The sequence below is a fragment of the Halichoeres trimaculatus genome, unplaced genomic scaffold (genome assembly GCF_033239565.1).
Source record: "Halichoeres trimaculatus isolate MK-OKI-2021-1 unplaced genomic scaffold, fHalTri1.1 fHalTri1_scaffold_21, whole genome shotgun sequence".
Lineage (NCBI taxonomy): Eukaryota > Metazoa > Chordata > Actinopteri > Labriformes > Labridae > Halichoeres > Halichoeres trimaculatus.
Genome location: NW_027437199.1, coordinates 12,092,198 through 12,107,187, shown reverse-complemented (window position 1 = coordinate 12,107,187; position 14,990 = coordinate 12,092,198). Strand labels below are relative to the sequence as shown.

The following is a 14,990-nucleotide window of genomic DNA, read 5'->3' as shown; positions in this document are numbered from 1 at the left end:
TTTATTTAAGCTTAAAGATGGATCCTGAAATAACGGGTTCACAAAGATATCTCGGCCACCTATCATAGCGGAAAGTTTGCTTAAATAACAGTGAGCAGTGTCTTACATAATAAACTTTTTTTTTTTTTTTTTCCAACTTCCCTGATGTAATGCAAAGAGGTTAGGAGCACTCTGACTCTGCTTTCAGCATGCTAGTAGCTTGGCTATGTCTTCTTGGACTTCAAGATTTAGAATTAGTCTTTAATTTCTAAAAATGTGTAGTTATTAGTTGTTCTAAAAAGTTAGTCTATCTGAACATACCTGTGATTGATAGCAGTCTTTATTTTGTCTTCTGGGTAGGGCCTAGTTATATGTTTGGGCTACGTCCCAAGCTAGCTTTATTTGTGTTGAGCTAGCTAAAGCACAAAACGTTTTAGTGAGCAAAAACTGTTGATTAAATGTTTTTTTGTTGTTGTTGTTTTTTGTTCTTTTTCAGTATGAGCCTAGGTAAGCTAATTGCTAGCTGACTCCAGGTTCTTTATTAGCTTAAAAGTATTTAAGGTAGGCTAGCCGACTCCCAGCTCCAGCTCCATGGTGTTTTAATTAGCCAATGCTTATCTACATAACATATAGTCATTAGTTTTGAGGTTATTTCTGGATGTAGTCTGTGCAATGTCAATAATAACAATAATAGCAAACACAATATTACACTTTCTGACTTGACTATACTTCCAATCTGCCAACATTTATGGCCTGTTTTAGTTAAATGTTTGCTTTGATTACAAAATATTTTTTCTCGAGTTGTGTCATTCCTGGATTTACAGCCTGCTCCTCTGAATGACTGTCTTTCAGTTTGTTTCAGGGCATTTGTCCTTGACAGCTAGTTGACTTATCAAACTTTAAACAGAGATAACCGGACATGTACTTCCCAACGTTTTATTTTATTAACACTTGGCAGCTCCAGGCTTGCCCTTTAGCCTAGTGTCCCAGTTTATCTCTGTTACAGCTTTCAGGAAACGTGACCATCGTGGTGAGTCATTGGGCTGAGCAGAAACGTGTCACCTTACCTCAGCTTGGAGCCAGGGCGGTTATTTGAAAAGAGACAGAGGTGAGTGTCCTTGGTAAACCACAGGGCAATTATCCTGATCCAGGCAAAGCTTTGCACACCTACAGCAAACGTCAGACATCAAACTGTAGAGAAGGTGGCCCCGTAAGCTTCTGTGTAGACAATACAAGCAGAAGAACGCACAGCTAGGAACAGACACACACATGCAGGATCTTCTTGTCAGTTTTCATTTACTGTGAATGCATCCAGAGCAGAGTGTGGTCATCATAATACTCCACCACAGGAGGCAGATGCAGTGTTGTTTCCACAAGCGTTTTCTCAAAAACACCATTTATCTCCAGTGATCGCTGCTTTAACCTTGTATATCAGCATGGAAACAAACAGGAGATGAAGGCCTTACAAACCCACTGATGGAGCTTTTAGAGACAGCTCATGTTGGTGGAAAACTAGTCGTGACACAGCAATCACATGTTCTGTCAAACATAGTCTGAATTTTCTGAGAGGCTGGGGGAGTTAACGCCTGCTCCACACCTTTGCAGCTGTACAGTGATTTACTGTAATTGTGCGGTGTAAATTTAGACGTTCTTTATGTTCACAGCTTTTCAGGGTCAGAGGGATCACAGCATTCTGGGTCGTTCATTACAGGCTGCCAAAATAGCTGTATTACATAACATATAATGAGAATGCCATAAGAAGATGTATATTGTGGAGGCAGGGAAGGGGATATATGGAAAACATTAAGTTTGGTATGCAGAGGTTTGATTGCAGCCTTTTTTTCCACTGCAGAAAGGATAAGATTGATGTATGTTTGCCAAAAGAACTTTCTTCTTATTCTTTTGGCAATTTTCACACAATCTTATTCCAGAGTCTTAAATGCAGCAGCTGTGTTGTGACCGTAGTTTTAAAAAGTTGTATTCTGCCCTCTGGGTAAGAATCAATAACACCACCCCTCATTTTATGAACTAACCACATTGCAACCTTAGGGGATAAAGATGAAATGAGCATGCAAGTGCCAAGAAATGCTGTTCAGGCCCAGATTTTTCCATATTAGACGAAAGATTAGCACTCTGCATCTATCGCAAATTACTTTTTGTGTGAATGTCTTTAAATTCATGTTCATTTGTTAAAGATGCTATGAGGAGGATCTGTTTTAATTGCGCTTCCTCGCCACCTTCTGGTACAGAGTCTCCGCACACTGTCCTAAATGACTTTTAGTGAGGCGTGTGTTTGTTTTGGAATTAAACAGAGTTCTGATCTAAACAATTCATTTTTTGTTCAAGACAACTTTTTACTGGATACAACGCGCTGAGGTAAGGTATTTATCAGTACAACTACGTCGTGCTACGGTTTGAAATGTGACAATAAGCAAACGTAGCAGCTGTTAGCAGCTGTCAGCTGCCTGGTGCTCAATGTATCTGTAGGCTAACGTGACAACAAGCAAACACTGTCAGTTTGTAAGTAGTTTAGTAGCCATTTATATTTAGCACAGCTGGCAGTCTGGTGCTCTAAGACATGGCCGTAACATTTAACGCTAGCAAATCCTGGTTAGCTATGTCCTACCAGTCATCTACCAAGCAGAGCTAACGTAACCTCACTCTTCATTTTATTGATAGACTCTCAAGTTTGAACAGACCACTGTAGAATAGCTTCTGCATGTGGGTTGGAATGAACATTATCACAAACAGTTTAGCTCCTGTGTTATAGAGTGATACAGCCCGAGCTAAAAGCTAATTAGCCTCTAGCTTGGGCTGTATCACTCTCCTGTTTAGCTTTCCTCTGCTCTTCTGTCCTTTTTCTGTCTGACAGTTAGGCTCCTGTGCCCACCATCACTACAAAATTATTTTTTTAGCAGAGAAAAAACACAGATCTCTGTGTTTTATCTCTTCTCTCTACCAAACTTCATCAGCTGGCGTGGTGTTGTCAGAGAGACCTAGACGCACTGTAGATCAATCTGGTCCTGCTTGACCCAAACTGGAAGCTAAGAACTAACTTTTTTTAATAACCTGTAACTAGTAATATTGGCGCTGATGATCTCATTTTAAAGTGGATTATGGTGAGGCATATATCTAGAAGGGAGCCTTTTTTAGGATCACTTTCAAGCTCCTCACAGCCCCTTTAATATAAATATTTTAATAGGAACATTTTTTTTTCTGTGAGTCTCCGTTTCACTGTGAAAAGTTTGATACACAAGCATCTCACAGGCTTACTTCAGGGGCATGAACCGAGTTGATCTTTCTTGTGAAACACTTGTCTTAAATGTCTTTGGTTTGCTGAATCGTGATTCAGGTTTGTAAAAAGTACAGCTGCAGCTTTGTCAGGTCTGTCCTCAAGAGGAAAAACTTCTGCCTGTGTCTGTTATTGCTGATTTTAGGCTGGCTGCACCTCTTTTCCAGACAAAAACCAAAGCAATTCAGCGCTCGTGGTCTTCTGCACACTCCACGGCGTCAGCTGTTTTGGGTCCATGTGCCCAGAGTTGAAACTAGTTAAACTTTGCAACACTGCTGCGCTCATCAGTGTCACTTCTTCATCACTCCAAGCCAAGAAGAGAGTGGACTTCAGGGACGAGCCATACTTTTTCTTTTTTCTTTTTCTTTTTTTTTTTTTTTTCTTTTTTTGTTGGAGGTGTAGCGCAGTTGCTAATGCCAAAGCAGCTTCTATAAACTAGCTTTCTTCTGCAAATATAAGTTAATTTAGTGGTCACTCTTAAAGGAAACATATGTGTTGCAGGACAGTTATAGTGACCAAGAAACAGTGCACACTAGGGCCTCTTACTGGTTTCACTTTTAGAAACAAGCAACAGTTGTCCCTACTACTTTTGCCTGGTTAATGAGATTTGTTGACCAGAGGGAAAAAAAATAAAAATATAATCATTCCATCCCATTAGAGTGTGTCTAAACTTTGGAGTGGACATTTTGGCAAAGCAAACTTATCTGTGGAAAAATGCCCAGACAGCCAGTGACCTCACACTGTCTGCAGGCACCATAAAGCAGAGATCAACGTGCTTCCACACCATGCTCCACACACATACACACACACACACACACACACACACTCACACACACACAGCCTTTGCTCCTCCTGCCCTCCTCTGCCAGCTGTGAACAGCATACGTGCCGTCTCACACATCCTCTCCTCTCAGGCCACAGCCTCTATTCACACCAGCTTTAAAGACCAGGATTACTGGATTCACTACTTTGTCTCTATGGAAACGAGCTAAATACAGATCTATTAAAAGAAATTCAATGAGGCTCAGGCCATTTATTGTTCATGCACACTGGTTTTCTTTCATTTTATTTCACTTTTGATTCTCTTCTGTCTTTGAAGTGCAACCGTGCAGCCCCCAGTGAAAAAGTGCAGGAGAGGTTCAACTGTCAAATTTACTCCATACAGCGTGGCGTGAGTCCTCAGGGGTCTACAGTGGCAGAGATTTTGATTGAGAGATACAGGTTGCAATACATCTGTCATTTTTTTTCACAGCCACAGAGTCCAACTTTAGAGAGACATGTCTCTCTCTGCCTTGCTTAAGTTGATTCCCTGCTTTAGCAATCAGCTCACAATAGATTATTCTGCAAGTAACAAAGCTGCTGACTTTAAGAGGGGTGGTGTGCCGTTTTTTTGTTGGCTTTATACCGTCACCCTGGTGCCTCAGTAGCAGCTAAACATGATTGACAGCTCAAAAAAATACCTATTTTTCTCACACTGGTGTTCAAGAAAATGCATACTTCAACTAGAGAAGTTGCATTTCCTTGCAGCAAATGCGTTGAAAGCAGGAGAAGCAGAGAAGTGAAGATTTAAGTAAGATGTTCAAAGCTGAGCAAGGTAAGGTCACAGAGGTCACAGAGAAGCTGATCGAGGACAGCAAGAAACTCCTCAAATTCGAATCAGAAATGGAAATGGAAGTGAGTTCTCTCACTCAGGAGAAAGACGAGTTGCAAACTAAACTGGCATGCAAGGAGGAGAAGTGCAAAGAGCTGAACACCAAGATGAGCAGCATGAAGATGAGAATCAAAGGACTCGAGAAGACGGACAGAGAAATGCAAAGGAAGTGGAAGAAGGAGAACACGGATGAAGACAAAGTAGAAGAACTCACACTGGAAATCGAACGACTCAAGAACAGACAATTTTCAAGCAAAAGAGAAGCCTGTAAGTGGAAGTATGCTGAATTTATAGCATCTCAAAGTTGAGAAAAAGTTAGGAGGGAGAGGACCAGATTCCTATTCATTTTAGATACTGAAATTTTTCCAGAAAAACTGAATAAATCAAAAAGTTAAAGGGTTAGAGATAAGAAAAGTCATAGCACACATCTCCAGAAAAAGCTGAATAGTTTAAAATTTTAATGGTGTCAATCAAAAGTGTTTATAGCGAACCAAAAAACGTACAGAGGAATAAGAAAAGGAAGAATAAAGTCACAGGAGAACAATATGTTGAAATGCTGAGTCAGCATTTCAACGTAATTACGTCGAAACCACGTCCTTTTAGCTGCTGTCTCTTTAAGGCTCTACACTTCATAAAACCCCTTCTCTCTGATTGGGCAGACCTTTATGTTTGAGTCTGTTTCATTAACTCTGCACGTGAACAGACGCCAAATTAACCAGACATTAGGCACATTGATATGATGACAGTTAAACCGTGTGTTATCAAAACTGAATGCAACATGTTCTCCAAAGTCTGCTATCAAGACAAAAAGATAGTGCTGCTTTGAGGCTGTGTCACTTTGACATTGCCATTTCATTCATGAAAGTTAATTATGGTGAAATAATTTAAGTACATAACACTGGACCAAATGTTTCATGATTGACTTTTGTATATTTATAAGGTTCATCTTTTATTTTGTTTTATTTATCTATTTTAAACCATGCATGGCCTAAAAAAGTGTAGTTACAGGTTTTCTTACAGTGTAGACTTTATGGAGGGTATGGTACCATGAATATGTTAGGGGTTGTGTTATAGTAGTTCAAGATCAGGGCAATGTACTTAATGCAGCATGCGTGTTACAGGCGTCATCATGTGGTGAACCGAGGTACTTCATACACACGCAATTAATTCTTTGACTCCTCTGGTTGAATAAATATGGTGCAAAATGTGCAACACAAGTGATTAAATGTATAATTGTCCTTTTGTGTTTTTAACATGTTTAAGAGTGTTGAATCTACTGTAAGCTTGATTATACTGAAGAGTTAGTTTTATATCTGTAAAGGCACTCCAAACTTCAACTCAACTAAAAAACAAATACTTTAAAAAGTTTATCTGGAGGGAAATAAACCTGAGGTTTGTCTTAGAAGCCGCACCTACCAGTTATCAGTCTTAAACAACAGGAAACATTGTTTTGTGATGTGAGACATTAAAAAAGTCCACCAAAAAAAACAAAAAAAACCACCTGCACGTGTTTTCATTGACTCTGGATTCCTGCCAGAGAGGATCAAAAAACTTTACAACAACATGAACTTGAACTCTGACGCTGATATGACGTCAGGCTGCGCACACAAATGCCGCTGATGCATTCAGAGACACCTGCCAACGTCAGAAATCCTCCTTCAGGTTCCAGGAGGAGTTGATGGGAGTAACACTTATAATTCCACCTCTTCTCCCTGTCTGCACACACATGCAATAACACATGCACAAACACACACATGAACAAACACGCATGCACACACACTCACAGAGCTCAGTACCAGTGACCTTTTCCTCAGACTGCTGGGTGAATTTTTTTGACTTGTTTGACTCTGATGCCGCATCAGTCCTGAAATAATTCCCAAAGGTGAGGTCATTTACTCCCAGAGCTGTGTGCATGAAAATTTTGTATGTTCTGACTGCATCAGCATTTTAAAAAAGGAATTATAACAAGCTAAATACACACTTATTGCAACTGCTACTAGGAAAGTGGTACATAAAGGTGTGCCCTGAAAGTAAACAGTCATGTTACATAAAGAAGTAAACAACCAAATATTAAAAGTTAATAAGTGAGGAAATATAAAGACATGATGGAAAAGGGATGCTATATTTTTATTTGTCATACCAAACTAAAGAATAGTAGTCTAACAAATAAAATTTAAGATTTTCCCAAAAACAAAAATTTAAAATGTTTACCACTTTTGCTTTATTTGTTCAACAGTCAGTCATTTGTTTGTTCACTGATAAAAAAAAAAAAAATAAAAAGCCAAATTTACGTACACGTCAGTGTGATTTTTTAAACAACTGGCATCAAAACAAAAATGTCATTACATGAGAAATCAAATCACCCATAAACAGTCATTTAAGAATTTCATTGGAGAACTTCACATATTCAAGGATTTGAAGACTACATAAGCACAAAGTTTTAGAACAACTGTACTTGGGCACTTATGGAAACATAATATTAAATATACACACACACACACACACACACACACACACACACACACACACACACACACACACATATATATATATATATATATATATATATATATATATATATATATATATATATATATATATATATATATATATATATATATATATCAGGGTCTCCAGTAGCTCTCTGGAACCACCTAGTGGAGCTGAAATAACAATGTATTTTCTCAGCCTCTATATAGACAAAGGCTTCTTTCCAAACCGCCTACTACATACTACGTGTGAATGTGGTATGTAGTAGGCACTACATACTACCTACTGCTTCTGCTTGTTGTATGTAGTATGACTGTTCTGTTGGATCTGTTTTGTAGTATACTACTCTGGTTTCCCTTCTCAGAAGGTGGAGCTACAGATGATGTTTTTTTTTTTTTTGTCTTTAATATAAATATACAAAACAAGCGATTGGAAGATCTTTGCATTGGTTATTTTGTTAATCATATCAAACATAATCATCTTTCTTGATTTCTAATCTTACACCAAAAGTTATATTGTTTTCTGAAAATAAATCTGAAAAGGATTTTTATTTTTTACAGCTGATGTATAAACCACTTCTACATAATCAACGTTTGGTTTAAAAAGTGAATTAGTGGTTTGTATGGGCTAGTGAATTTGTAGAAGTAAATACCTATTTTACGACTATAAGTGACAAGATTTACCAGTGTTTCTTCGCATCACTTCACTTCTATCTCATGGACAATCTGATGTTAGTGTTGTGTTGTAATTATAATGCTGATTAATTCCAGTAGATGACAATCATTCTACAAAACCTGCCACCGCATAGACAACAGCGCCGTGCATTGTGGGAAACAGTATGCCAGGCAGACTGGTTTGTTGCATACTGAGAATTTTTCCTGGATCAGTAGGACATCCGGGAATTTTTATCAGATTTTGCAAGTTTTTGCATACTACCAACTACATACTGAATTTCAGCCAAAATAGTGGGCACTGCTGGTGTAGTAGGCAGTTTGAAAAACAGCCAAACTCTTTGAATGTGAAGTGAGTTTGACAGCCTAAAGTTTAAAGGTAAAAACAGTGCATTGATTGCGACTCCACAGATTGTCCATAACAGACAACACAGATAGAAAAAATACCTATCATTTTAAATTTGCTACTGATAAGTACCAAGACAGGAATTAATACAGCAAGTTGACAAACGATAGAGAGTGAATGCTTTTGATAACAAGATCAGTAAATGTTAATGAAACATATCCCTGCCTACTTGATAAATAATTCTGCATCAAAACTATGCCAAAGCAGAAACTGACATTTTTACTCTTCACAGACAACCAGAGATTCTTGTGAGAGTGGAAGCTGGGGATATGATCATAAAAGAAATCATACTGCCATCTAGTGTTCAGATAAAGCACAGCAGAACACCACAAACCACTATTGAGTGTCCTTGGTCCGGCTAAGATGACAAATTCTAATCAGTGTGATTGATGGGACAGATGATCAGAGGAGTGGAGTTTATTCCAGCGTTATTATTTCTGGGGTTGAAAATTGGGTAAAGACTCTCTACAAAGTCACAGCCAGTATAGCAGTAGATGAGAGATGAAGCATCCACATCATAAAAGCTGACCTGACCCTCCTCATAGTCCACAAACACCCCCACCTTCTGAGGCTTTGACTTCAAATCCAGATGGATAGGACTGAAGTCAACAAGAGCTTTGTACTCACAACCATCCTTCAAGCTCACAGTCCAGAAACCATTCTGTGGCCAAAATTCAAGAAAGATGCCTTTCCTGTGAATAGATTCTTCAGCCACACCCAAAACCCAGTCGGTCTTCCCTTCAACTTGAACCTCATAGTAAAATCTTCCGGTAGAAAAACCCTGCTTTCCTAACACACCAAAATATGAGGATATCCTCTTCGGGCTATCATAGACATTCTGACAAAAATTCCCATGATAAACTTGCTTTCCATCACTGGACAGGATGAGTTTAGGGTGTGCTGTTTCATGATCCAGGGTCACGTCAACCCAATACTGCTTTACCCTTCCCCTCTTTATTTCAGCCTCAGCACGAAGCACCTCCATCTCTTTTCTGAGTGTTTCCTCAAGCTGAGCCAGAGATGTCTTCAGGATCCCCTCATACGATGTGTGAACTTCGATCGTTGTCCAGTCTTTGGTGGGTGGAGCACTTTTCAAAGTCATGAAATTTTGGAGGAAGTCGAGGTGGTCTTCATTGTTTGAGAACTGTTCCAGCTCAGTGCTTCTCTTAGTCAGCTCAGAGATTTCCTCCTCCAGCTCTTTAACGAGACCTTCAGCCTGTTTCTCTGTTGTTTCATGCTCGTCCATGATTGAGTCAAGGAGCTGAGCCAGACTCTTCTCAACAGACCGGATTAAAGCGGTGTAGACCTCCATACAGGTCGCCGTCTCCTGATCTGCATTCTCTTTACTGAGCTTCACAGATCGCTCAATCTCCTCAATCTTCAGTTGCCTCTCTTGGATCATCGTCTGAACACCAGCCTCTGTCTTTCCTAGCTCAGCTTTCTTTTCTTTGTATTCTTCATCGAGAAAAACAATACGATGGAGCTTATGTTCTGCCTCAGTACAGAAACTACACACACAAACCTGATCAGTCTTACAGAACTGCTCCAGAGGTCTTCCATGCTTCTTACATACCCTGCTCTCCAAGTTTTCTACAGGATTGATCAACCTGTGTCTTTTCAGGGCTGGGAGTCTCTGATGAGGCTCCAGGTGAGTCTCGCAGTAGGAGATCAGACAATCCAGGCAGGACTTTAGAGCCTTCTGTTTAGTTTCAGTGCAGAAGTCACAGAGAACTTCTCCTGTGTTGGTGTTTGGTTTCTCTGAGCTGATTTCTCTAAGAAGCAACTGCTTAAACTGAGCAGCCATCTCAGACAAAACAGTGTTGACCCGCAGCTCAGGTTTTATCTCACATTCCTCTTTGCACAAAGGACACTGGCAGGGGACATTGGTGTTCCAGTGCTTAGTGATGCAGGCCTTGCAGAAGTTGTGTCCACATGGTGTGGTGACTGGATCAGTGAAGACATCCAGACAGATGGAGCACAGAAACTGATCTTCAGAGAGGAGGCTGCTCACTGCTGCCATGTCTAGGGACAAAAGTCAGAACAAATATTAATTTGATGACAGATCAGAAACAAGTTCATATGAGGTAAATAATACAAGATATCACATTCCAAAACTAAACTAAACACTGCTACAAAGGATACTATCTTGAGATGTAAAATTGTCTTTTTTGACAGTCAGATTTCAAAAATGGGTAATTCTCAAGTGTCTATCTCTGCTGGGAGCATTTTTGTACAAAAAACTATTTTGTCTCAGTCCTGGAGCTTTGTAGACACAAAAACTGTTTTTAAGCTTCTGGCTGAAGCACTTCACTGGAGATTCTCCAAAACATGTTGTAGCTTATTGAGTCTCATACCAAAAAATGTGATCCAAAGGCTTATAAAACAGGAATACCTCTGTCTTATAAGGACCAACGATTGTGAAAGAAAATCTTTCAGTGTCCTTGACAGTACGTGCTTAAAATACTTTGACTGCCATACTGCATATTTCCTTCTGATCGGGCTACATTCTGACGTCGTGACATCATTTGGTACCTATCCATTAGATAACTAGAAAAGCAATCAGAGAGCACAGACCTCCGCCAAGCATAATGTGATTGTCATGCAACACTTAAGTCCCATTTTGATGTTATACTCCCTTTCAGCAGACTGTCTGCTACAATTTGGTGTTAGTTGCAGGTTTGTATGATAATTTTTTTTCCTGACAGTGATGAAAATTATGATGACCAAGTACATATTTCATATTCTGGATCTTAGTATCCAGAATATTGTAAGGATATGGTACTTTTACATCTGTCAGAAATTATGGTGGCCTTGTCTTGTATAGTTTTGCAAAGCAATCCGACCATTTATCGTGGACACACATATAAAGGAAAAAAAAATGCTAGATCCAGACGGTGATCCGGATCACCTCCAAAATTCCATCACTCCTTCCTTATCCCATTTTGAACATTTCCTGAAAATTTCATCGAGATCCGTTTGTTACTTTTTGAGTTAGCTGTTCACAGACAAACAGACAAACGCTCCCAAAAAACATAACCTCCTTAACAGAAGTAACAAATACCTACGTCTTTACTCACCGGTTTAGTGCAGAAGTCCCGTTATTTTGTCAACTGTATACCTGAGGCGTGTTTCTGAAGAAAGGAAACTTAACTCGACTGCTGCAGAGCTGGTGTTTTGACTCGCGTTAAGTTTCATTTCCTGTTAAATGTGACTGTGACACACCCTCTTCTGCTGACTCTGCTGTTCAGATTGTGAAATGTACGTCGTTATCTAAAACGTTTTTTTTTTTTTTTTTTTTTACTTCATATTTTTTAGGCGAAAAAGTAAAAAAAAAAAAAAAAAACTGACACCATTATATTGGGAGTTTAATAGGGAGTAGTAGCTTACACTTTACATTTTTTGTTATTGAATTTTTATTTGTTTCATTTTGCTCTGTCTAGAATAACGACTGCATGCTTTAATTTGCTGACAGGAATCTCCTAAGAGATGAAAATGAAAATTTCTCTGTGTGTTCAGTTCTTCATTAAAACTTCAAAGTGAAACCCTGAATCAGAGTTTTCTTGAGAAATGTTATCTAACTGCTAAGCTAAGGTAGCTGCAGCAGACTACTCACGTGTAAAGAGTTGATAAGAGAATCGTTTAGCATAAAGGCTAACGCTAGCGATGGATTGAAACATTTCTTATTGATTTGCAAATGCATTGACTGAACCACAAATGTTAAAAAAAGATTTGCTAACATGTAAAATATTTACAAATGCGTGAACAAATCCACAAATGCACTTAAAGGATTCACAAATGTAAAAAAAAAAAAAAAAAAGGCAGAAACAAACAAACAAAAAGAACCCTCGGCATTTGTACACTTTCTGTTACTGAATAATTTTTATAATGAACCTTGTTTAGGAAAAAAAGACAAATTTAATTTCTCCATCCATGCATGTCTAAAAAAAAAGGAATCCTTTAATGTTGTAATCCTGATTTAAAGTCAGATTGATGTGGACAAAGTATCCGAATCCACAACACAAACACACACATACACACATTAACACACACATCTGTGTACAAAACAGTCCACCAAAATGAAGGAAAATAGAAAATACAATAGAAACAGTTCAAAGATCAACAAGTTCAAAAGTATTTGTAACTTTATGCATCCTTTGATGAGAAAAAATAATATTTCAGTCTTTTTGGTGTTTTATCTGCTGCTTCTGCCTCCTCGGCTATCGGCCATCATGGGTCTTGAATTTAAATAAAAACAATCATTACGAAACAGAGTCCAGTGATTGTTTTGATTCAAATTTAAAATTCCACCATTTGCCTTTGCCCCTGTGATGTCACAGAGTACATTGTGATGTCATAGAGAACCTTGGCAGAGGGGTATAAGTGTATCAGAACCAGAAGCTCAGTATCCTCAGTCAAGCCAGCAGAGCAATACGCACAGACGCACTTGGTGAATCCTAGCAAACTTGTTACTTTCACAATGGAAGGAAAAGCACAAGGAACACGGAGGTCTGCCAGAAAAGGCAGAAACAAAACCTACAGAAGTGTTCCCACGTACCCCCAAGCTCAGGCACCTCATTTTGATGCAAGACCCATCGAGGTTGTTGAGGAGGAGCTGGACAACTTCTACTATGAGAGAAGTTACAGGAAAAAGAAGAACAAGAGGCAAGGCCAGGTCAACTTGGCATCTTCTTTTCCTTTCCTGATAAATGATTATACCCAGGAGGAACTTGATGCAGAGGGGTGCAGAAAAGTAAGTGATAACTCTGCAGTGCCCAAAACATCAACGCCTGCAGAGTCACAAAAACCTCTGCCCAAAGTTGAGCCTGAACCTCAGCCTGAGCCTCAGCCTGAGCCTCAACCAGCCTCAATGGAAGGAAAAGCTCAGTGGACATGGAGGTCTGCCAGAAATGGCAGAAATCAGACCTTCCAAAGTGTTCCCACGTACCCCCAAGCTCAGGCACCACAGTTTGAGGCAAGACCCATTGAGGTTGTTAAGGAGGAGCTGGACAACTTCTACTACGAGAGAAGTTACAGGAAAAAGAAGAAGAACAAGAGGCAAGGCCAGGTCAACTTGGCATCTTCTTTTCCTTTCCTGATAAATGATTATACCCAGGAGGAACTTGATGCAGAGGGGTGCAGAAAAGCAAGTGATAACTCTGCTGTGCCCAAAACATCAATGCCTGCAGAGTCACAAAAACCTCTGCCCCAAGTTGAGCCTGAACCTCAGCCTGAGCCTCAACCTGAACCTCAGCCTGAGCCTCAACCTGAGGGGAGCCCTCTTGAGGTTGTTGACCAGGAGGTTGTCAACTATTACCTTGGGGAAAAAAAGAAGAAGAGGAAGAACAGAATTCAAGCAGAGGACAGCTCTGCACAATCCTCTTCTGCCCTGACATCAGATCTCACCCAGGAGGAGCTGAATGCAGAGGGCTGCCAAAAAGGGGAAGAGGACTCTCCAGCACCTTCAACATCAGAGCCTGCAGAGTCACAAAAACCTCTTCCCCAAGATGACCCTGAACCTCAGCCTGATCCCCAACCTGAGGGGAGCCCTCTTGAGGTTGTTGACCAGGAGGTTGTCAACTATTACCTCGGGAAAAAAAAGAAGAGGAGGAGGAACAAAATTCAGGCAGAGGACAACTCTGCACAATCCTCTCCTGTCCTGGTGTCAGATCTCACCCAGGAGGGGCTGAATGTAGAGGGCTGCCAAAAAGAGAAAGAGGACTCTGTGGCACCTCCAACATCACAGCCTGCAGAGTGGAAGAAAGGGGAACAAGTCTCAAGACTTGAAGAAGAGAAAATGGCTTTACTTCACGAGGTAAAGCAGCTAAAAGGTCAGATTCAAACTCATGAGGCCAAAGCAAGGGAAGCAGTATGTGAGTTGGAGAAAGTGAAGGCCCACCTTGAGACTGAGAAGCAGAGGCATGAAAAAACAGAAAAGAGCCTGGTCCTGAGTACAGAAGAGACCTCCAAGCTCAGAGCTTCTCTGTCCCAGGCCAAGGAGGACCTGAGGACCCAGAGGCAGCAGCTGGAGCAGGAAAGCTCTAACCATCATTCAGTGTTAGAAAAATCCAGCAAAATAAAGGCTGCCTTGAGCCAGGCCCAAGAGGACCTGAGGAACTATAGACAGCAACTAGAGAAGGAGAGATCCCTCCGTCTGTCAGGGCAAGAGGAGACCTCCAGGCTAAAAGCCTCTCTGTCCCAGGCCAAAGAGGACCTGAAGAGCTACAGACAGAAACTGGAGGAGGAAAGATCACTCCGTCTGTCGGGGCAAGAGGAGATCTCCAGACTAAAAGATTCTCAGTCCCAGGTCCAAGAGGACCTGAGGAGCTATAGACAGCAACTGGAGGAGGAAAGGTCTCTTCGTCTGTCAGAGCAAAAGGAGACCTCCAGGCTCGGAGCTTGTCTGTCCCAGGCCAAAGAGGACCTGAAGACCGAGATGCAGCAGCTGAAGCAGGAAAGATCTAACCATCAATCAGAAAAAGAGACATCCAGCAGAATGAAGGCT

At 40.3% G+C, this 14,990-nt stretch overlaps 1 protein-coding gene across 1 annotated transcript; it reads right to left on the bottom strand.

Moving 5' to 3' along the window:
• Positions 1–8,861: 8,861 nt before the first annotated feature.
• LOC141810577 (E3 ubiquitin-protein ligase TRIM39-like) lies at positions 8,862–11,707 on the bottom strand. Its single transcript, XM_074698259.1, has 2 exons — positions 11,566–11,707; positions 8,862–10,510 (listed from the first exon to the last, which is right to left on the bottom strand). Exon 2 carries the CDS (start codon positions 10,506–10,508, stop codon positions 8,862–8,864), a length of 1,647 nt encoding a protein of 548 aa, XP_074554360.1. The 5' UTR covers positions 10,509–10,510; positions 11,566–11,707.
• Between the last annotated feature and the right edge of the window lie 3,283 nt (positions 11,708–14,990).

Excerpts from the sequence above, each read along its gene's own strand:
- LOC141810577 (XM_074698259.1), bottom strand. The coding sequence starts at position 10,508 with ATGGCAGCAGTGAGCAGCCTCCTCTCTGAAGATCAGTTTCTGTGCTCC.